We start from the raw sequence: 23,264 nt of genomic DNA on the forward strand, positions 1-23,264 counted from the left end.
CCCTGCACCCAATGAGTAATAGGGATTTTCACTTCTGATTGGAATTTACCCTAAATAAGCATTGCTTAATGCACATGTAAAATAACACGATCATCAAACATTAAACAGCATATAAATCAAAACTGCCTAACGTAACCGAATGAAATGTTGACCCAGGATGAGGTATAGGACTGTGCAAACTTTGTTGATGGACGCAATCTACTTGATCATTGTAGTATTTGATAAAAACACGATTTTTCTCAGCTTTTTGTTCAAAATATTGCTTCTTTAATGGCACTTACCCACAGTTCAAGTGTTGATAAAAAAATGCATGAAGCTAGATTTGTGTTTTGTTGTTTTCTAAAAGCAGAGGATCTGATCTTTCTTTTGATGTTCAGATATTCATTAAACAAAATATTCTGGGGGCCATGAAAGTTTTGTGAGAATGATTTTAAAAATGCTGGCAGTGGTTGCCAACTATAATAAAAAAAAATAAAAAAAAAACGCTGACGGGGAAAGAGTTAGTTTTAATACCAACACTGGAATGCCTGTGGCAACTGGCAACATTTTTACAAAATGATATTGCGTTGCTTGTTCCACGATTCGTGTCTTCTTGACACTTTCAAAGTGAACTGTCCAGTAAGTGCCGCTAAAATGTTAATTCTATATCACATTTTTTTCATTACAAAAAAAAAATCAGGCTACTGACAAAAGATCCAGAGCCTCAGCCAGGGTCAACCTACTCCACTGCTCTGACCTGCAGCTGTTCAAAAGCCAGTGAAAGGTCAAGGGTCGCCATGCTGCTATTGTCAGATTAAGTTTCTAACAAAAGTGCATGCTGTAGATTATGACACTTGTTTGTATTACCCATCTTATTCATATCTCGCCCTCTTTAGACTCCCTGCAGCCTTTCACTTTTTTTCCACAAGAACACACTCAACTGTAAGTCTTTTGACCCTACACACACTTCATTCCCCTCTCTTTTATCTGTCTCCCTCGCTTTCTTTCATGCTTGGGAATGTTGCCACTCTTCTCCAGTGTCAGGAGGAGCTATTTTTAGCAGGACAGCTGAATGTGAGGGGTCATAATGCTGGATAAATACAGTCCCAGTCGGTTGGTCGTGGTCTGAGCCAGGTCTTTTTTCTTCACCTCTCTCTTTCTCTCTCCCTCGCTTCAAGGGCCACTCCATTTTGTCTGTTCTCCTTTCAGCAAGAGAGGTAAGAATATTATTTTAAAACACATCTAAATTCTGTCTTGAGAAGACATTGAAGTCTATCACAGTAGTTCTAATTAGCATAGTTAAGAGAACAATAAAAATAGGACACTGTGGCGGCTTTATCAGTGCAAAACCTCTTGTAAGTTGTGGAGGAAGCCAGAGTTATATTTATTTCCTTCCTGATTACAAAACGTTTACTTTGAAAACAGACAGAACCTTTTTGGCAACACTTTATTTCGATGGTCTACATTCTAATAACTATAAGTTGCTTTGCAACTACATGTCAACTAGCAGTCATTAAAGTATTAGTAGACTGTCTGCTTAATATCTGCTAATCTCTGTAGCTTTGCAAGACCGTCAAATGAAAGTTAGTTGACATGTATTTGCAAAGTTACTTATAGTAAGTAGAGTGTCTGAAGTGTCATCATAACTGCAATAGCATCTTACCAGATCAACTATAATAAATGTTATCATGCACTAGTGCTAAATGTTGCAAAAGGCTGACTACATGTGTGACTTTTGGTGCAAGATCTGGTTCAAAGCAATTAAACTATTGATTTTTCATATATTTTTATGAATAAATAATTTTAAGTTGGAAAATATGTACAATTTGAATCTCCAAGCAATATGGTCACTACCTATAATGACTGTTTTAGATCAAATATGATCCACATTTAATGACAAAAAATGGCAATATTCCTAATATATAAATGGAATATTGCCATATACTGTATATATCTATATTTTAATATAGATTTTAAATATATTTAATGTTATTCGGAATGATTCAAAATAGTCTAAAGTGTCAGAAGACTGGTCTGGCATGCATCCTTCAGCCTGCTATTATAAAGGTCAATGCAACTGTACTGTAGGTCTTTAAATATGCAATTTAAAGTATTCTACAGAAGACCAAAATTAACGCGTTAACTCATGCTATAATTTTTTGGAAAATATTAACGCAATTAACACAGGATCTTTTTTTTCCGTCATGCTTTGCCAGCACTGCGGTATGTGATCACGCTATCATTCATTCAACTGCTATTAAACCATTCATGCACGATAGGACGCAAAAAAAGATCTTAAATCTGTACTGGCGCACTGTCTGTGAATCTCCTGTCTGTGTGACAGACACACATAGGACTCATGCACACAGAAAACCACTTCAGACAGCACACCAGCTGTATTGAGTTCTCTTTCATGCCTGAACAGACAAAAATGCACAAAAGTATGCCAAAATGTCCGCTTTGTCGAGTATTTGTCGAGTATCCTCTCAAATTAGTTAAAGTCTTAAATGAGGACATCGGAAGTGTGTCAGATCCATGTTATGTGCTTCAGTTCATAAAGTGACAGAAGCCTAATAAACCAGCTGCTCTGATGTCATTAATGTTAATCAAATAACGAAAGACAAAGAGAAAAATAATGAACTGCTCTTGACTGAATAACTTTTTTATATTTCTTATCTGTTAGATCAAATATTTAAAATATACTGTCTTTATGTTGTTTTTATAAATACAGTTGAAACATGTTGTTTCTACATTAATTTGTAGATTGTGAAATTATTACAATATAAAAATGTATTAAAAAATGATAGGTGTTATTAATTAATTACAGAATTAATAGCAATTGATTACAGAAAACGTTATGATTTATTAGTTATTTTCTTTAATCGATTGACAGCACTAGTAGGAATAGATTTAATTTAATTTGTAATATTATTTTACATTGTATTATTTTAACCATTTAAAAATAGAATAATACAACATCGAAATCAATGCTTGGGTCTCTGAGGGTTACTTATAAGAAATAATAAATTACTCGAAGGGTTGCAGGCATGCAGTGTCCTTTGCTTGTTTGTTTGGGTAATCTGATTTTAATGAACTCCAATCTCAAATAAAACAAAATGTAATATACTTTTTTTTTATCTTATTTTATGCAATCACCCTCATGCAAGAGCAGCTGGTCAGCAACAGTGCAGCTGGTAGTTGCTAGTTTATATATAGTCTGAACTGTTAGGCAGTAGTGTCAAAAAGGGCAGCGATAGGATGGAGGGAGTGACAGGAAAAGAGCTTGTCCCACATACTTCACATAAAGGTCAACAATGAGAGTAGGCCTCCTCAAGCAAGGCTTTACACTTATATAACTCTTGAGGGAGACAGAAAGAGAAAGCAAGTGACAGTCGTTGTGAGGAAAGAAAAGAAAGGAGTCGAGCGAGTTAAGCATATCGTCACAGTATACTTCCCTGTACATAAAAAAAAAGCAGAAGTCTTAAATAAATAGAGAAGGAATAGGTAAAAGGAAACAACTCTGACAATAGCAGACATATTTTTAATCTGTTTGACAAAAAAAAAAAAAAAAAAAATCCTCTGTATTTAGTTTGAAATAAAGTTCAACTTCCTCACCACAACATCCCTTTGAGTCACTAGTACCCAGCCAACATGTCTGGGCTACGTCATCTGGGCACAGGGTCAGAGTGGGCTAATAGGCGGATGTGGGCAGCTTGGTTAAAGTTTGTGTAGCTTGTTTAAGTTTTTACTTCTGGTGACTGTATTTAGGCTTCAAAAGTGTGTGCATTTGTGAAGATTATCTTGATGAACAACACATGTAGGAATCATAAACTTTTATTTTGTCATGCAGCTTATTTTCTGTGATAACCCAAAAGCCAATGGAAAAATCTATTAGTTTTTTTGTCTCTAACTTCAGGGTTGGCCTACAAAGTACATCATGACTGCTGAGGTCTATAAATAGGCTATTTTTCTAGCCCAGCATTGACTCAACTAATGAAGTGAACCTTGGGTGAAATGATCCGTTTGAACAACCATTGGCAGATGTCCATGAAACCTGTTTGAAAACAACCATCCATTTGATAATGCAGAAATTAGTATTTTACTTTTAAAGTTCCACAACATAACCGACTGATTCCATCAGTGTAGTACAGTCCTAACACAGCACTTTTTATTTGGCTATGAACTTTGTATCCAATTTCACCTTCACCCTTGCAGTAAAGATGCCTCACGCGTATCCATTCCTGAGCCCTGATCAGAAGAAAGAGCTGAGCGATATTGCTCAGAGGATCGTTGCTCCCGGCAAGGGAATTCTTGCAGCTGATGAGTCCACAGGTACACTTTAGGCTCAATATGCTTCCAAAAGGATAGTTTACCCAAATGAGGAATTCTTACTTTATTTTCGTGGCTTTCTTTTTTCTAGGCAGCGTTGCGAAGCGCTTCCAGAGCATCAACGCTGAGAACACCGAGGAGAACAGAAGATTGTACCGTCAATTGCTTTTCACTGCTGACGACCGCATCAAGCCCTGCATCGGTGGAGTCATCCTTTTCCATGAGACTCTCTATCAGAAGACTGATGATGGCAAGCTTTTCTCTGAGTTGATTAAAGAGAGAGGAATGGTGGTAGGAATCAAAGTGGACAAGGGTGTTGTACCTCTGGCCGGCACCAACGGAGAGACGACCACACAGGGTAACCTCACTCTTTTAACTTTAATTTATTCATTTTATTCTCTCTCTTCACTAATGTTCACACTTTAATGTTAATGTCCATCTCAGGTCTGGATGGGCTGTATGAGCGGTGTGCGCAGTATAAAAAAGACGGTGCTGACTTTGCTAAATGGCGCTGTGTGTTGAAGATCACTCCCACTACTCCCTCCCGTCTTGCCATTATTGAGAATGCCAATGTGCTCGCCCGCTATGCCAGCATCTGCCAGATGGTAAGACACTTTACAACCACTTTTGCTTCGAACATCAAGTAGCGACATAATACAATTCATAGTTTTCAGTTCCGTAACTGGCGCACAAAAGTGTAGCACTTTCTGTTCTGTTTTCCTTCTCTTTCAATCCACTTCTCAAAAGAAGAAAAACAAAGATGTGCAAGCACTTTGTTCCATATAGAGAGCTGCCGCAGTATTTCCATTACTAAAAACAGTGGGACATTCTAAAACACTTCATTTGAAAAGCACTTAATGTGACTTTATATTAAAAGATCAAATAAAATATACACCTTATTGATGATACATGTACTGTATACACACAAGTACTGTAGATGAGCCCAATTGTGCTAAATGTGCTACATTTTGTGTTAGGCATTTTCTTTCAATAGTTTTTTTATTGGAAAACAAAACACTTAACACGAAAATGTGTGTGTTGCATTAATCTGGGTATATACTGAATTTGATCCTTTAAGCATTTTCTTTATAATGGTTTCCCAGACAACAGCATAGCATCGGCCCAGTTCCGGTTGCAGTAGGCGAACTGGAATGCAGCATTGTGTATAAAAAAGCCCTTGTGTTTCATTGTTCAGTTGTCTAGCTTTGTTCTATGTAACTGCTGTTGGTGAGTTTGTTTAGTTCATGTTTCACGCCATTTAAAATTAAAAAACATTTTATAGAAAACTATTATGAAAAGTCTTTATCTCATGTGAGTAATAGAACATTCAGATGACTTCATTTTTAATTATCACCAAACTAATGCACCTTTTGTTGATGTAGTTTTTGTTCCATTAAAATTGTTGACTTTTTTTGTTGACATGCACACGGTATCTCACGATTTATTAATATTCATTGCTGTTGTTTGCCAGCATGGTATCGTGCCCATTGTGGAGCCTGAGATCCTGCCTGATGGTGACCACGACTTGAAGAGATGCCAGTATGTGACAGAGAAGGTTCTGGCGGCAGTGTACAAGGCTTTGTCAGACCACCACGTGTACCTGGAGGGAACCCTGCTAAAACCCAACATGGTGACCGCTGGTCACTCTTGCTCCCACAAGTACGCCCCTCAGGAAATTGCCATGGCAACCGTCACCGCCCTGCGTCGCACTGTTCCCCCTGCAGTTCCCGGTAGGTCGAACACCCCCGCAAACACACACTGACAAAGCTCATCGTCTTATTAAAACATACACTATGGGCCCTATCATACACCCGGTGCAATTCAGCGCCAGGTGCGACACAAGTGTCTTTTGCTAGTTTCAGCCTGATGCTTTTTTCATTTCCACGTCCTGCGCCACGTTGTTTAAATAGCAAATGCATTTGCGCCCATGGGCGCGCTGGTCTGAAAACAAGGCTTGTTCAGGCGCATTGTTGGTGCTTTGCTATTTTAAGGGCAACTGAAAAAGACTGCGCCACTGAACAACTGAAACCTGGTCTAAAGTCAATGGCGCAGTATTTTTTTGTTATTTAAAGAGCGCCTATAGTAACGCACGTACACTCTGCTCAGTACACACACAGGGATGTGCAGCAGCACACACACCAGCCAAATATTAAAAATAAAAGTATTACAATGAAAAAGATTAATATTGTGTACTTAATTAATATTGAATCCAGCTTGTCATTGATGGTCTCCTCGCGCGCACAAGCAGATCCGTTTGGAAACACGTTCAGTTTTTCCCTTTGCAAATTCCGCCATGTAAATAGCGAATACGCCATGGCACAAGCGCAACTGGCTTTTAAAGGGAATGGGAGATGAGACTCTGATTGGTTTATTGCATGTTACGCCCAAAAAAGACCCATTAATCATTAAGAGAATATGGACAACCCTTTTAGACCACGCGCCGGGTGTGCCAAAACTAGCAAAAGTGGATTCGGACACGCCCTAAGTGCACTTGCGCTGTGCGCTTTAGATCATGCGCTTAGACCGTTAAAATAGGGCCCTATATCTTTACTCTATACCCTATATGTTACTCCCACTATGCAGGAATTTACCCTCATGTACTAAGCTTTAAATTGAATGCAAATTGAATTAAATGTGACTATATTAGGGGTGTAAATTGGACATGTTCTGACACTTATTCTCTTAGCCAGCAATACGATATTTGCAGATACCTCAAAACATGCCACAATATCTGAAGTATCCATTTGTTGTGAAACAAAGAGGCACAACTCAAACCTTTATTATCTTCTTCCCCGAAAGGCATCACCTTCCTGTCCGGAGGCCAGAGTGAGGAGGAGGCCTCAATCAATCTGAGCGCCATGAACCAGTGTCCCCTGAACAAACCCTGGGCCCTCACTTTCTCTTACGGCCGTGCCCTGCAAGCCTCCGCGCTCAAAGCCTGGGGGGGCAAGAAGGAGAATGGCAAGGCCTGCCAGGAGGAATTTGTCAAAAGAGCCTTAGTGCGTAAACAACCTTACAATTCCACTTAACAGTTATGATCAGTGTTGCAGTTCCTCTTGTTATAAATGATTTGAGGTTTGTGTATGTTTAGACACCATAGCATAGTATAGTATGACAGACCACTAATAGCAGCAGTCAAATATCCCCACCTACAGTTTGAACCACACTCTACATTATGTCATTATTAATCACCGACCACTCAAAAAAATGCAGGGTTGTTTTGTTGTTTGGTTCAAATATAGACAAACCCAAGTGTTTGGTTTAAAAAATCCCAATGTACACAGCTGTATAGAGAGTGAAACAGGTCCTGCCCGCTTTTTCAGCTGCCTTAGATCCGGAAGGGTTTGCCCCATTCATTTTTCTCAAAGGCATTTTAAGCAGTGAACAAAGACATGAACAAAACCAACCAGTTACGAGGTGATAACATTACAAACTGTGAATAGAAGCAAAAAGGTATGGAGTATGAACCATTATAAAGAAAAAGAACAATTGAGAAAAATAAAACTATTGATTTAAAGATGTTGATTATCTATAGATGCCCTATATTTTTTCTTGTTCAAAAAGTCGATTCACTCAGATATACTGTACATCCCAATAGGGAAGAAAATATTACCAAACTGTTTAATGCATGAATTTAAGCATGTTTGAGAGCATAGGGAGACTAACTTCATTCATTTGGAGTGCTTCATGGATGTAGATGGGCACTAAAGTGTTCTTTTGGCATGATTTGTTGGTGATTTCGATTGGAGGAGATTTTGTAGAATCATGGGTAATGTAGTTTTTCACCAGGAATTCCACTGTTAAACACGATAATTTACCTAATTAATTGAAATAATGTGCTTTGATGGCTTCAACAAAAGCAAATACCATCAATTAACAACTTTGTAGGTCACAGTAGGTTGGCTTTTAAAGAGCCCTTATTATGCTTTTTCAGATATTACCTTTAATATATTGTGTAATATAGCTTTTTTTGTGAAGTTAAAAGCTCTGCAAAGTTTCAAAGATCAAAGTACATGATAAATGGATTTACTGTCTCACAAAAGAAAGAACCGATTCTAAACTGCCTAAAACCAATCGTCAATAATTCCAATCTTAATTTCTGAACAAACCTACATAATGGAAAAAAAAATGCATAATGCCAGCCTTTGGTCTTCATTGGCTGCCCGTGAATGATGTTTACTTTGACCCGCCATCAAATGCAGTAGTTCTAACTGAGATTGGAATAGTTTGGTTCATGTTGGTTCTTTGTTTTGCAAAAGCAAATCCATTACTAAGGATGAGGACTCGCACAGGAATTTAAACGAAGTGCTGAGGAAGCCAGACATGAAATTCAGATATGTTTTTTTCCCGACACACGCTGTAAGCATTAGATGCTGTACTACGCTGTAGTCAATCACAACTGACTGGGCCGTCTGACCAATCAGAGCAGAGTAGGCTCTCGGAAAGGAGGGGTTAAGAGAGACTTAATCTTTTATCAAACCGTTTCAGACACTGTGAGAAAAGAGGTGATGCTGCAATGTATAGTATGAGAAAATGAAATTGTTTTTTGACCTTGGATGGATGTAAACCTGTTGTAGGAGACCTGCAAAACAAAATTAGGAGCCTTTAAAATAGCCTAATAGGGGCAGTTATTTTTAAAAATCTAATCCCCTTTGGAAAAAATGAATGGGATTTTTCCTTCTGGAACCCGACTGTTACACTCTATTAAACATCAAATATGTTTAGATTGGCTGTTAATTAGTTGAGTCAGACAGAATTTTCACTTTTCAGCATGAACAAAGTGACATTATTTGCAAAAATTTCTGACACGCAGCTCACTGTTCCTGTATTTTACTAAACTTGTGTGTTGATTTCCTCTACAGAACAACAGCGCAGCATCCATCGGTAAATATGTCTCCAAAGGAGACACCGGAGCTGCAGCGGGAGAGTCTCTGTTTGTGGCCAACCACGCTTATTAAAGAAGCACATCCACTGGATCATCTTTCTGTTCTGTCACGTACACAGTGCGATCAATCATTTCTGTGACTCGCTGTTAGTCATTGTGTAGTCATTTTTACACTGTCATTTGACAATGATGTTAAAGAAAATAAGTATCATTGTAACTGACCAAGCAGATAAAATCCTCTAGACCACCCCCATTTAATGCTGTCATTCTTCTCTGTCCTGTTTCTGTGGCTGCAACCCTGACAGTTTTGCATCTGTTGTTTTCTTTTTCACTATATTTTCTTTATTTGGCAAAAGAATAAAGAACCAGCCTACCAACACATAGTGTTTGATTGCCTGCACAAGGTTGTGATCTCTATATCATCAATTCTATCAACTTTGAATGTTGCAATTTGTATTAGTTTATAAATTAAATGTATTTTATTAACTGTTTAATTAAGTTCTGTATTTGAGCTGTTTCAGATCACAGACTGACTAATTTAATGATTATAAACCTGCCCAGAAGATAACAACGTATTAAGTTATTTGACAGCTATGCTTCAGTAAAACCTTGTTTTTCAGGTTAGTTGAATTCATTTATAATCAGTCATCTTGAATCATTTATTTCACTTCAACAAACCCATTGTAGATGTTACCACATGAAGTACATTTTCTAAGTTGATCTAACTAAACATTTTTGTTTCAGTGTAGCACAACAGGAAAATGTATGCCCAATGTGTCTGAAAAACCTGGAAAATTTTGTTCCAAAATCTTTGTAATTTTTTAGAATTGTATGCCTTTTTTCAAGTCATTCAGAATTTCACTGTGTATTTTCTCTGTCGCACATTCATTTTCCCCTTAACCCGTTCAGAGCTGCATGCATGTCTGTTGTAAGTGACTAAGTGACTAATGAATGTGTGAGGAAGTTTGAGACGAGAGCAGTGAAGAGAATGATAAAAATAGAGTAGAGTGAGAAGTGAAGAGTGGCTGAGCATGTGAAGCTGCCGTCTGTGCCGTTGGATGTAAAAGTCACAAGGCCAATGGTGGCTCCCTCCACGTTGTCTGTGACCCAAGTGTTGAACTCGGAGACACGTGAAAACACCTCTGGAAAATCTTTTATGGCACAGCCCAGGCTCGTCCCAAAACTCGAGATCCCAGCCTGGACCCACACAGAACCCTGTTTGCACTGTATCGGACCTCCAGAATCTCCCTGCAGAGGGAAGCAGAGAGCAGACAGAGAATCAACACAAGTGAACATGCAACAGTAGGGTTGTTTAAAGTCACAATGAAATCCGTCTTTTTTTATGAAATATAGCAGTAGTTATTATAAATTAATTATCCATGCACATCATGCACATAATTCATGTGTCTAATAACATTTAATAAAAAAAATGTACATCTTTGATGTCGTTTTTAATAGCACGAAGGCAGGACAACCTATCAACCACATGAGATCGACCAATAGCAAAACACAAACATCCAATCATCCAATGGCTGCAACACAGGCTTATTGGAAAAACGTTCCTGTGGCAACATTTTTGCAAAACACAAAATACACTTTTAATCATTTTTACACACAATTATGATTACAGGGGCAGATTATGGTTTAATAAAGACTTGTTTTCACGCGGCTCCTTGTACAATTAGGCTGTTATTACCTCAAAACACTTTTTACCATAGTGTATGTTTTGTAAACTTATATATTTTGGAGTTTGCATCACTTAACCAGCTCCATATGTTCGGTTTTACTAATTACCGTATAGGTTTTACCAATAACCGTATAACTAATAAGCTTGCTTGGTAGCGTTTTTATGTCACATTTGCTTTTGTTAACACTATAGGGGAGGTTTAGGGCAGAGGTGTTGGTTTACGTTGTAAATGCATACTTGTGGAGGCCCCCGGGGCCAGCGCATCCGTGCCGAGGGTCCCCTTGGTCAACTGTAAACAACTGGCAATGGGACGAGTCCAGAGAGGCAACAGATCTATCTGTGCGGCCTCAAAGTGGTCCCAGATCAGCTGGACAGCCTGGGGATGGAGTCTCCACTCTCCCTGGGCCACAAGCTGTCATGAGAGCTCGTCGGCGGCACGATTGAGCAGGCCGGGAATATACGTGGCATGAAGCAACCTCAGATGCTTCTGATTCCATAGGAGGAGCTGGCGGGCGAGTTGCAACATGCGACGGGAGCGTAGACCACCTTGATGGTTGATGTACGCAATGGTCACAGTGTTGTCCGTTCGGACCAGTACATGCTTGCCGAGCAGCGGTTTTTTGAGGCATCTCAAAGCAAAGTGTACTTCAAACAACTTGGGGCAATTGATGTGCCAATGCAGTTGGGGGCCCGTCCAGATCCCCTGCTACTCGGCCGTGAAGCGGGACATGGTGGTGGATTCCACTTGAGCCCGACAGCCTCGGCGGGCCGTTTCAGCAAAGCTCATATCGCTGGATCTGGCCCGGACAACGTTACACTGCCCGAAGGGGATAACGCAGCCGATTCGTCATCTCCAGAGCTCAGCTCACCCTCCGATGCTGCAATCGGCAGCCTGACCTCAGGAGGGGCCCCGAATGAAACGGCTGTGGAGTGATGGAGGAGTGAGGAGCTCACAGAAAATGGTTACCGGGTGGGTATTTTAGCACTATCCTCCATCCCACACGGCAGCCTAGGGTGGGGCATGGTAATGGGGCTTCCACCTTTGCGGACAAAGGCGAGTCTCGATCTCAACACCGAGACAGTCATATTCCCGCAATGGGAACATGAGCCATCCACAGAAGCTGCTTCAGCATGCTGTAAGCCCAAACACGTGATGCAACAGTTGTGGCCGTCAGAGGGGGACAGGGAACGATCGCATCCAGAAATGCACTGGTGGAATGACATCTTGAAAAAGACACAAACTCACCCATGTTGTTCTTTCAGGATTTGAAAACTCTCACCCGTGCCGGAGCACACAGGGGAATGATCACGGCAACACTGACAGAGATGGTGCTGCCTGTACCAGTGAAGCACTCACTCTCTTCGCCCTCAACCGGACGTCAGACAAACAAACACAAACACAAAAATGTGATGCTGTTAAAACAGCATTGAGAGCTCAGAAGATTCGCAACCACCGCTGCACTCGCGCTGTAGAGCCACCAGCACTGGGAGAGACTTCTTGAAGAAGCACCGACACACTCGCTCGTTGAAGTATAACACTCTTCAGAGACATCGACATGAAGACCGATCGGCTCCGAAGCGAAAGACGAGTGGTTCGTGCATCCACTTCCATATTTATACTCGCGCTGCATGGCAGAGCGTGGATGCAAATCTCGCAGGCCAATGTGCATTGGCTCGTTTTCACAATACTCGAAGATGACAGGCTCCCTAAGCATGATCCCAATCATCCCAATCAGACTACGTTGAACGTGACCGAACTGAAAGGGAACTGCAGTGATACGTACAAACTGCGACGTTCACGTTAATCTGTTCCGGAAAAAAACTAAACATGCTTTTAGTGCCACTCACTGGACATTTCACTTTGAAATTGTTGCAAAACATGCACGTATTTTGCGTTTTGCAAAAATGTTGTCACAGGTTTTTCGAATGAGCCTGGGCTGAATAAATTCCCTATGGACAACATCTAGTCCTGCCCTACTTTTTTAGCGCAATTTTCCACCGGACAATTGTTAACTCATGATTTCTCTTCTGTCTGTGCGCACCAATCTTGCACTTCTATCTCCTCCTCAACCAGACCACCTAGAGACTTCGGGTTTTCAGCATTATGTTAAGGAAGGTCTAATCTCGGGAACGCACAAAAAAATCCAGGAAAAGATTTGTTTTCTCTTCAAGAAGTCATTTCACTTGGATATACATGTCACAATAGTGAAAATAAAGTCTATCGTTTCGTGCCAACTTTAAAATAAGATTTAATGACAGAATTTTCCTTTTTTTGTTTGACTCACCTGACAGATTCCTTTGCTTGTGCTCCCTGCACAAATCATCTGTGGTGTGATTGTAAGACCCTTCACATTCTTATACTGGCAGCTACATTGTGAGCTGCCCACGACTGGGATTTCCACTTCCTGCAGTGTCTGAGGAACCGGCAAGGTCTCTGTCATACACAGAGACATTGTTTGTGTGTGAATGACATGTTTACCCACGCTGAAAAAAATATCCAGCCTAAGCTGGTTGGCTGGTCTTCCAGCCTGGTAATAGCTAACTAAAACCAGCTGAACACCAGCTTGGCCAGGCTGGGAGACCAGTTTGAGCAGCTTAAACCAGCTAAGACCAAAATACAGAAACACCATCAATGGAGGTTTCATTCCACCGTCACACTTACACATTAATATATTGGCTGCTCATGTGTTCTTAGACATATTTTTGAGGAGAATCATCTTTTTCCCCTTCTTTTGTTATTGATATACTTATTTTGGGAGAGTTTTGATGTCGTTAGTGACATTAACTCTAAGATGATTACCTCTGTAACCCTGGCTGCATGCTTTAAAGCATCAGATTCATCCATGCAAATGAGCAGAGCTGAAGCCCATCTCATGTAATTACCAAAAGAATGTTCTATAAACAAAGTTCGGGAGGAGCACGTTCAAATAAGCAATCCAATCTACTCGTCATCAAACAATTATGTCTACCCTAATCAGCATGACAAGAAGTATATATATATCCACACTGTCAACTCACCTAATATTCCTTGACAGTTTTTCAGCATCCCTCCACCACCCCGACTCCTCACTCTTGGCTTAATCTTTACAGCCAGGAATACGGGGGGAGTACTCTGGGTTCGGGCCGAATACCGAGCCCGGAGCCCTCTCCTCGGACAGCACGCCAAATACGCATTTATTCTATCTAACTTATTTGTAAGTGTGAACTAGTGAATTACCAAAAGAATGTTCTGCCCACTGATCAATATCAAAGATCAGGGATTTCTACACAAGTAACTTGAAGTTTTATGCTTTTTATCAATATTATTTATAAATGCATTTTTTTTACAGTAATGAAAATGGTTCTGAATAAATGGTTTTCTTATAATTCTACTTCTTCGGTTTTCATTTAGGGTGAAATGTGCCCTGGTAAATTCCTAAGTTTTGTGAGATTCACTGTTGTTCTCAGGCTGTCAAATAGTTTAAAATATGCATGGATATAAAAAATATGAAATCTATTGGGATGCAGGGTAATTAATTACAGCATAGTTGTTTTTCTACGCGTTAGAACTTGTAAAAGTCCTGCTTCAAACTACACACAAACCGAAAACTAAAAACATTTCTGTAACACTTTACAATATAAGGTTCATTAGTTAACTACATTAGTTAGCATGAACTAATAATGAACTACAGCATTTATTAATCTTTGTTAATGTTAATTTCAACATTTACTAATACTTTATTAAAATCTTGTTAATAATGCACTGTGTGAACATGAACAAACAATGAACAGCTTTATTTTTATTAACTAACATCAACAAAGATTAATAAATACTGTAACAAATGTATTGCTCATGGTTAGTTCATAACTAATGTTGAAATAATGAACCTTATTGTAAAGTGTTACCAACATTTCTGTTAATTACAATAATTTACAAGCTAAACAAAAATATTAGTTGAAAAGTTTTTTTATTAGAAATTTTATTAGAATAAATTTAAAGTAAATAGCAATATCTAAAATAAATTAATAAAACAACAATAAATCAATAAAACAAAGATTAAAATATCTACCTTTAATAACTACTATAACTATAAAAATAAGTAAAAAAATAAATAAACACTGCATAAAATACATATCTTAAAGTGTGTATTATAACTTGGGACACTCACGGTTTTTGCCAATGTTTCCCCAACCTGTAGCCCAGCAAGTTGTGGCGTTGTGAAAGACACTTCCTTTCGATGCCAGGCAGACCGGACGAATGTATGGAGTGAAGGTCACAGGTTGACTCAGTTTCATCAGGGAGATGTCATTATTGAGAAGGCTGTTGTTGTACTTTGGATGTACAATGATGGACTGAACACCAGCCCTCACTTCATTTGTGTTGGCATTGGCAACAGACGTGCTCTGGGTTTCTCTTCCCAAGTACAACATCCACCTGCTGATGTTAGTCCTGTTGCAATAGACAGTTGGAAATAAACATTTGCTTTGCCCGACAGAAAGGCTTCAGTATGTTTGTAAGCAGGCTTATGGAAACAGTTAAAAAGTAAAGAAATATTAAAAAATATATATTAATATTTCTTACGAGACGATGCAGTGAGCAGCCGTCATCACCCACTGGTTGCTGATCAGGGTTCCCCCACAGATGTGTCCGCCACTGAAATGTATACTGACCTGCCAGGGCCAGTTACCCGCAGGAGCGTCTGTGCCGCCCACTATGCGTGTGTTTAGGGGTGCTACCCCACAATCTGCAGACAATAAATTATAGTTTCAGAGAAAAGCCTGGAATTAAGAAGGCCAAATATATTAGTATTGTAATTTTACATGTGTAATGTAAAATAAAAAAATAAATAAAAACTTATTAGTCTATCATTATTTTTCTTATAGGCTTTTTTCTTTTCTTTTACAGTGAAATGACTATGCAGTAGTCATATTTATTTGTTTTTTATTCAGTAATTTTTATACTTTCATTTAGTAATAATAATAAATTCATTATTAATTGAATAGAACCACTCGTCCCGTTTGAAGTTCCAGTAGTGTCAGTTACTTGTCAAATGTTCTATGGTCAGATGAAACAAAACATTAGCTTTTTTGGCAGCAAACACTTAAGATGGATTTGGTGCACACAGGGATAAAAAAGTACCCCATGTGTAAAATGAAATAATCTGCTGTATCTTTAATGCTGTGGGCCTAATTTTCAGCCAGAGGTCCTGGACATCTTGTTCAGATACATGGCATCACGGATTCAATCAAATACCAACAGATAAAAAATCTAAACCTGACAGCCTGTTCTAGAAATCTTATAACGGAGAACGGGATGGAGAGATTCTGTATGGAGGAATGGTCTCTGATCTCTTGTCAGGTGTTCTCCAAACTCATCAGGCAATCATAGGAGACAACTCAGATCTGTTATCTTGGAAAACAGAGGTTGCAAAAACTATTTAATAAAAGGGGGCAAACATACGGTGGCCCAGTAGTGCACAACACAACGAAATGTAAAAAGCAAACATAAGTTCACAACACAACGGAAACAAGCCACAACGCAACGGAAAATCTACAACACAACGAAATAAAGCCACAACACAACGGAAATGCTCCCGACCACTAGAGGGCTCTCGGAGCCCAGTAAAGTTAGTTTTCCAAGCCATTGTTCATTAGAGAGTCAGCAGTCTATAAAAATATATCAACACCACGATTAGTTTTAACAGTATGTAGCTAACCATTGTTTATCGACATTTATTAATTCAAAATCACCTACGTGCATTATAGCTGCATATTTATACTCTAGAATGCTTTGACGCGCTACCACACGCATTATCCCTGAGGGAACGTCTGCCAATTCCTCCAAGTTGTTAAAACGTATAATTTGTTTTAATTAAAATTACTTTTAACATTCAAAAACATACATGTTCAAAATCCAAAGCTTGATTGTATTTGATAGTAGACTGACTTAATAAGACTTTTATAATGACTTAATAATGACTTTTTTCCAATACCCTTCATGTATTTACAGTAATTAACTATTTTTTTTTTTTTTTCGGAAATTTCTGTAAAAGTTTTTTTTTTCTTTTATCATGTTCCTAGTGACCAGACTGACTTATTATAGGTGGAATTGTGCCAATTCCTTCCAATTTCACCAAATGGTTTTTATTTTTATTTATCAAATTATATTATAATAAATTATACGTTTTAACCACTTGGTGGAATTGCCAGACGTGCCCTGCGCTGTGGTAGCGCGTCCAAGCATTCTCGAGTATAAATCAAATACGCAGCTATAATTCATGTAGGTTATTTTGAAGTAATGTTGATATACACTGTTAAAACTTATCGTGGTATTTATATATTAAGACTGCTGACTCTATAGAACAATGACTTGGAAAACTAACTTTACTGGGCTCCGAGAGCCCTCAAGTGGTCGGGAGCATTTCCGTTGTGTTGTGGCTTTATTTCGTTGTGTTGTGGATTTTTCGTTGTGTTGTGGCTTGTTTACGTTGTGTTGTGGCTTTATTTCGTTGTGTTGTGGATTTTCCGTTGTGTTGTGGCTTGTTTCCGTTGTGTTGTGGCTTTATTTCGTTGTGTTGTGAACTTATGTTTCCTTTTTACATTTCGTTGTGTTGTGCACTACTGTACGGTGGCCCAGTAGTGCACAACACATCGAAATGTAAAAAGCAAACATAAGTTCACAACACAACGGAAACAAGCCACAACACAACGAAATAAAGCCACAACACAACGGAAATAAGCCACAACACAACGAAATAAAGCCACAACACAACGGAAAATCTACAACACAACGAAATAAAGCCACAACACAACGGAAATGCTCCCGACCACTAGAGGGCTCTCGGAGCCCGGTAAAGTTAGTTTTCCTAGCCATTGTTCTATAGAGTCAGCAGTCTTAATATATCAATACCACGATTAGTTTTAACAGTGTATAAAGACATAAAATATTACTTCAAAATAACCTACATGAATTATAGCTGCGTATTTGATTTATACTCGAGAACGCTTGGACGCGCTACCACAGCGCATGATCCATAAGGGAACGTCTGGCAATTCCATCAAGTGGTTAAAACGTATAATTTATTATAATATAATTTGATAAATAAAAATAAAAAACATTTGTTGAAATAGGAAGGTATTGGCACAATTCCACCTATAATAAGTCAGTCTGGTCACTAGAACCACAAGCTTTGTGACATGATAAAAGAAAAAAAAAACTTTTACAGAAATTTCCTAAAAAAAATGTTTACTGTAAATACATGAAGGGTATTGGAAAAAAGTCACCTGTATTAAGTCAGTCTACTATCAAATACAATCAAGCTTTGGATTTTGAACATGTCTGTTTTTGAATGTTAAAAGTAATTTTAATTAATACAAATTATACGTTTTAACAACTTGGAGGAATTGGCAGACGTTTCCTCTGGGATCAAGCGCTGTGGTAAGCGCGTCAAACTAACTTTATCGCGCTCCGAGAGCCGTCTAGTGGTCGGGAGCATTTCCGTTTTGTTGTGGCTTTATTTCGTTGTGTTGTAGATTTTCCGTTGTGTTGTGGCTTTATTTCGTTGTGTTGTAGATTTTCCGTTGTGTTGTGGCTTATTTCCGTTGTGTTGTGGCTTATTTCCGTTGTGTTGTGGCTTTATTTCGTTGTGTTGTGAACTTATGTTTGCTTTTTAAATGTCGTTGTGTTGTGCACTACTGGGCCACCGTACTACTGGGCCACCGTACAAACAACATACGTATAACAGACCGGTTTACAGCATACTGATGTGAAAACTAAACGATACAGAAAGCAGCTCTCATACAAAAAATACTAAATAGGTCACAATGAAATTGCCAATTTGCCATTCGTTGGCTTTTAACGAAGAGGGTGCCGTTCGAATTTGGCGCTCAGCCATCATGCGCCTCTGTTATATGCGCGTCTCTGTTATGTGCACACCACAGACTGTCCACGCACTGCACGTCCGCGTTTCTCCTTTTGCGTTCCGTCAATATTACGTTATTAGAAAGAAATTTTTTTTTTTATATATAAAATCGATTTTCCGCCCTGGCCCCCTGAAGCCTTGCATCCACCCTGGCCCCCTGAAGCCTTGCATCCACCCTGGCCCCCTGAAGCCTTGCATCCGCCCTGGCCCCCTGAAGTGTCACATCCGCCCTGGCCCTCTGAAGCCATGCATCCGCCCTGGCCCCCTGAAGTGTCACATCCGCCCTGGCCCCCTGAAGTGTCACATCCGCCCTGGCCCCCTGAAGCCTTGCATCCGCCCTGGCCCCCTGAAGCCTTGCATCCGCCCTGGTCCCCTGAAGCATCGCATCCGCCCTGGCCCCCTGAAGCCTTGCATCCACCCTGGCCCCCTGAAGTGTCACATCCGCCCTGGCCCCCTGAAGCCTTGCATCCGCCCTGGCCCCCTGAAGCCTTGCATCCGCCCTGGTCCCCTGAAGCCTTGCATCCGCCCTGGCCCCCTGAAGCGTCGCATCCGCCTTGGCCCCCTGAAATGTCACATCCGGCCCCCTGTGTCCGCCCTGGCCCCCTGATCCGCCCTGGCCCTCTGAAGCGTCACATCCGTCCTGGCCCCCTGAAGCCTTGCATCCGCCCTGGCCCCCTGAAGCGTCGCATCCACCCTGGCCCCCTGAATCCTTGCATCCACCCTGGCCCCCTGAAGCCTTGCATCCACCCTGGCCCCCTGAAGCGTCGCATCCGCCCTGGCCCCCTGAATCCTTGCATCCACCCTGGCCCCCTGAAGCTTTGCATCCACCCTGGCCCCCTGAAGCATCGCATCCGCCCTGGCCCTCTGAAGTGTCACATCCGCCCTTGCCCCCTGAAGCCTTGCATCCGCCCTGGCCCCCTGAAGTGTCACATCCGCCCTGGCCCCCTGAAGCGTCACATCCGCCCTGGCCCCCTGAAGCGTCACATCCGCCCTGGCCCCCTGAAGCGTCACATCCGCCCTGGCCCCCTGAAGCCTTGCATCCGCCCTGGCCCCCTGAAGCGTCACATCCGCCCTGGCCCCCTGAAGCCTTGCATCCGCCCTGGCCCCCTGAAGCGTCGCATCCACCCTGGCCCCCTGAAGCCGTGCATCCGCCCTGGCCCCCTGAAGCCTTGCATCCGCCCTGGCCCCCTGAAGCCTTGCATCCACCCTGGCCCCCTGAAGCGTCACATCCGCCCTGGCCCCCTGAAGTGTCACATCCGCCCTGGCCCCCTGAAGCGTCACATCCGCCCTGGCCCCCTGAAGTGTCACATCCGCCCTGGCCCCCTGAAGTGTCACATCCGCCCTGGCCCCCTGAAGCGTCACATCCGCCCTGGCCCCCTGAAGCGTCACATCCGCCCTGGTCCCCTGAAGCATCGCATCCGCCCTGGCCCCCTGAATCCTTGCATCCGCCCTGGCCCCCTGAAGCCTTGCATCCACCCTGGCCCCCTGAAGCGTCGCATCCGCCCTGGCCCCCTGAAGCCTTGCATCCACCCTGGCCCCCTGAAGCGTCGCATCCGCCCTGGCCCTCTGAAGTGTCACATCCGCTCTGGCCCTCTGAAGTGTCACATCCGCCCTTGCCCCCTGAAGCCTTGCATCCGCCCTGGCCCCCTGAAGTGTCACATCCGCCCTGGCCCCCTGAAGCGTCACATCCGCCCTGGCCCCCTGAAGCGTCACATCCGCCCTGGCCCCCTGAAGCGTCACATCCGCCCTGGCCCCCTGAAACCTTGCATTCGCCCTGGCCCCCTGAAGCGTCACATCCGCCCTGGCCCTCTGAAGTGTCACATCCGCCCTGGCCCCCTGAAGCCTTGCATCCACCCTGGCCCCCTGAAGCGTCACATCCGCCCTGGCCCCCTGAAGCGTCACATCCGCCCTGGCCCCCTGAAGCGTCACATCCGCCCTGGCCCCCTGAAGCGTCACATCCGCCCTGGCCCCCTGAAGCGTCACATCCGCCCTGGCCCCTTGTTGTTTGTATATCTGGAGTTTGTAACAAAAATAATTTCACCCTGAGATTATTAAAGTATTTCTGATTCTGATTATTTAGCAAGTCTAGAGTTTTGACTTATTTTCTGTGTGTTCCGAGTGTGTTTTTATACTTTTCTAGTATCAATCATTTAAATGGAAAGCTTTTTATATCTTGTATGTTATACCTTTTGAACCCTTCTGTCACTGTATTCATCATTTTTATTGTTAATAAACAAACCACATCAATCCCCCGCACTTTTGAAAAGCTTGCTACGCCCCAGGCTGTGTCAAGATCAGTCTTTGATTTCTTAACTTTGTTTGTTGGCTGTTCCGTTCCCTAATCCTGTTCCTTAGTCTAAGTCAGTAATTTGGGAAGTTTTGAGTTTATTTAATAAATACCTATTGCACGTGGATCCTGCTTCCTCATGCTTCAACCAGTAGTTACATATAATCACAAAATTCTGGCTAAATTATACAAATAATCACAGCAAACCTATTTTAGCCATATCACATTTTAAATCATAATCACAATCACAATCACAAAATTTCAATTAAACTTTTCCCCCAAATCGTGCAGCCCTATTACCACAATATAACTTGTGTATGATTTATTTTGTGCTGCTCTTACCGTATGTTTGCTGTGCATTTGAACCTACGGAGAAAAAAACAAACAATTTCAAACTTTCACAAAAAAAATCCTAAACGACTGTTCAATAGAAAGGAAGAAAGACATGAAATTCTAGACATGAAACTTTTCAAGTAAACGCATCTTCCTTTAAGGATGTTTTGATATTCATGGAAAGCAAAATAGTGATTAAGAAAATGATGTTCTGTAGTGAATCTCAAGGAAATCTACTCACATTAACATTTGACTCGGCAAACACACAGCCTACTGTATATACTGATGATGAAACTTACCCTCCATACTCATCATGGCGATAAAGCTGATCAAGATCACTGCTAGCTCCATGGCTGAAGGGAAGTGTTGTGAAAGAGAGGTGTCTTGCCTCTTTAAATCCCCAGTTTGACGTGTATTCAAATATTTCATAATAAAACAGGTTTGACTTGTCTCATTCCTTCCTGTAAATAGAAGAATGCAAAATGACGTGATGCTTGTAATAGCTCAAACATAATCTATATCATTTATCCTATAAATACACAGAATTAACACTATAAACAACTTGACAAAACTAGAGTTTGATTTCAAATATTTTTATAATGTTCTTTTTAATATATGTATTGTGATGGAAATGAAGCCATATCTGAGATCAGTTATAATTTGTGGGGGAAAACAAATAATTGTAACAAATATTTAAACGTTTTATATAACTTTCACTCTTAATAGGTTTTAAAAATATTTTTGTGATTCATTTTAACAATTAGATTTCAATTTTATGTTGAAGTTAAAAATCAACCCCTGGGACATAGTGTATATATTTATGAGTTATAAGTTGTGTTATGAGTCCAGTGCATTCACTCTTTTAAGAATATTTGGTCTAGGTTTATGCACACAATGTCAATGCAATTTGATGTCACATTGCAAAGCTTGTGTTGCATTTCTGATTTGTAAACAAAGATTTTATATTTTCTACCTCTAAAAGGAACATATATACAGTGCAGTAGCTATAGTTGTATTGTGTGTATTATTTGACTTGGTTAAATTGCTTGCGTGTATTATTCTCATTTATAAATGGCTTTGGATAAAGCATCTAATAAATATAAACCATAAATGACTGGATGTGATCTCTACAAGTCAGACTTTCCACATCTGAAGGAGATGTGACGTGTATCAGAACCTGATTTCACCAAATACTTTTTCCTGGATCAACATCCTTGTTTGGGATGTGTGGGTTTTTATATGGGGGTGGTGATGAGCAGGTGCAGTCGGGTGATTGGACGCTGATGGTGTGGCAGGTGTTACTGATGACTCCGTGACACCAATCAACCATCAAAATCACATTTGTTGGGCAAGTTTACTGTTAATGTCAAGTTTAGACTTAAAACAAGGGTTTGGTGCTTCTACGTCAGTGTTATTCACCTATCATTAGGTTTAGGGGAGGGATTTGGTTGTGATTCAATTTTCAGAAAGGAATGTTGTTCCTGGATCAACAAGATATGTTGACCCACTAACACATCTAACTGCAAAATCAGGACATGATTCAGAGATATGAAACCACTCATGTGTTATTAAACCATTTATTAAAGGAACATACACTGTACAAAAGATTTTTCAAAGTTGTAAATAAAACCAAGATTATATGTTTTACAAGAAAATAGCCTACAATTTCAGTCTATCATAATGTAATATTTCATTTAATGTGGTATTTGCCATTTCTTTGTAATTATTTGTGCAAGCAATTTCTAGAAAACCAAAGATCAGTTTTGAACTCTGAGCAAGTTAATAAGGCTTTAAGTTTCGCGAACCCTGTAATGAATGTCTTCCCAAATTCAGTTGGTCAAACAAGTTTGTCTTGCAGCAATA

The 23,264-nt window shown here is 40.6% G+C and overlaps 2 protein-coding genes across 2 annotated transcripts; one reads left to right on the forward strand and one right to left on the reverse strand.

Moving 5' to 3' along the window:
- Positions 1-911: 911 nt before the first annotated feature.
- aldoab (aldolase a, fructose-bisphosphate, b) lies at positions 912-9,572 on the forward strand. Its single transcript, XM_081393344.1, has 7 exons — positions 912-1,196; positions 4,195-4,311; positions 4,400-4,666; positions 4,753-4,913; positions 5,780-6,038; positions 7,108-7,307; positions 9,171-9,572. Exons 2-7 carry the CDS (start codon positions 4,200-4,202, stop codon positions 9,264-9,266), a joined length of 1,095 nt encoding a protein of 364 aa, XP_081249470.1. The 5' UTR covers positions 912-1,196; positions 4,195-4,199; the 3' UTR covers positions 9,267-9,572.
- A 262-nt stretch (positions 9,573-9,834) lies between these two features.
- On the reverse strand, positions 9,835-21,856 carry LOC308707155 (chymotrypsin-like protease CTRL-1). Its single transcript, XM_081393345.1, has 6 exons — positions 21,701-21,856; positions 21,411-21,434; positions 15,442-15,604; positions 15,029-15,309; positions 13,166-13,314; positions 9,835-10,441 (listed from the first exon to the last, which is right to left on the reverse strand). The coding sequence occupies exons 1-6, from the start codon at positions 21,828-21,830 to the stop codon at positions 10,130-10,132; spliced, it is 1,059 nt and encodes a 352-aa protein (XP_081249471.1). The 5' UTR covers positions 21,831-21,856; the 3' UTR covers positions 9,835-10,129.
- Positions 21,857-23,264: the final 1,408 nt, after the last annotated feature.

Source organism: Scardinius erythrophthalmus (assembly GCF_964197995.2).
Source record: "Scardinius erythrophthalmus genome assembly, chromosome: 18".
Lineage (NCBI taxonomy): Eukaryota > Metazoa > Chordata > Actinopteri > Cypriniformes > Leuciscidae > Scardinius > Scardinius erythrophthalmus.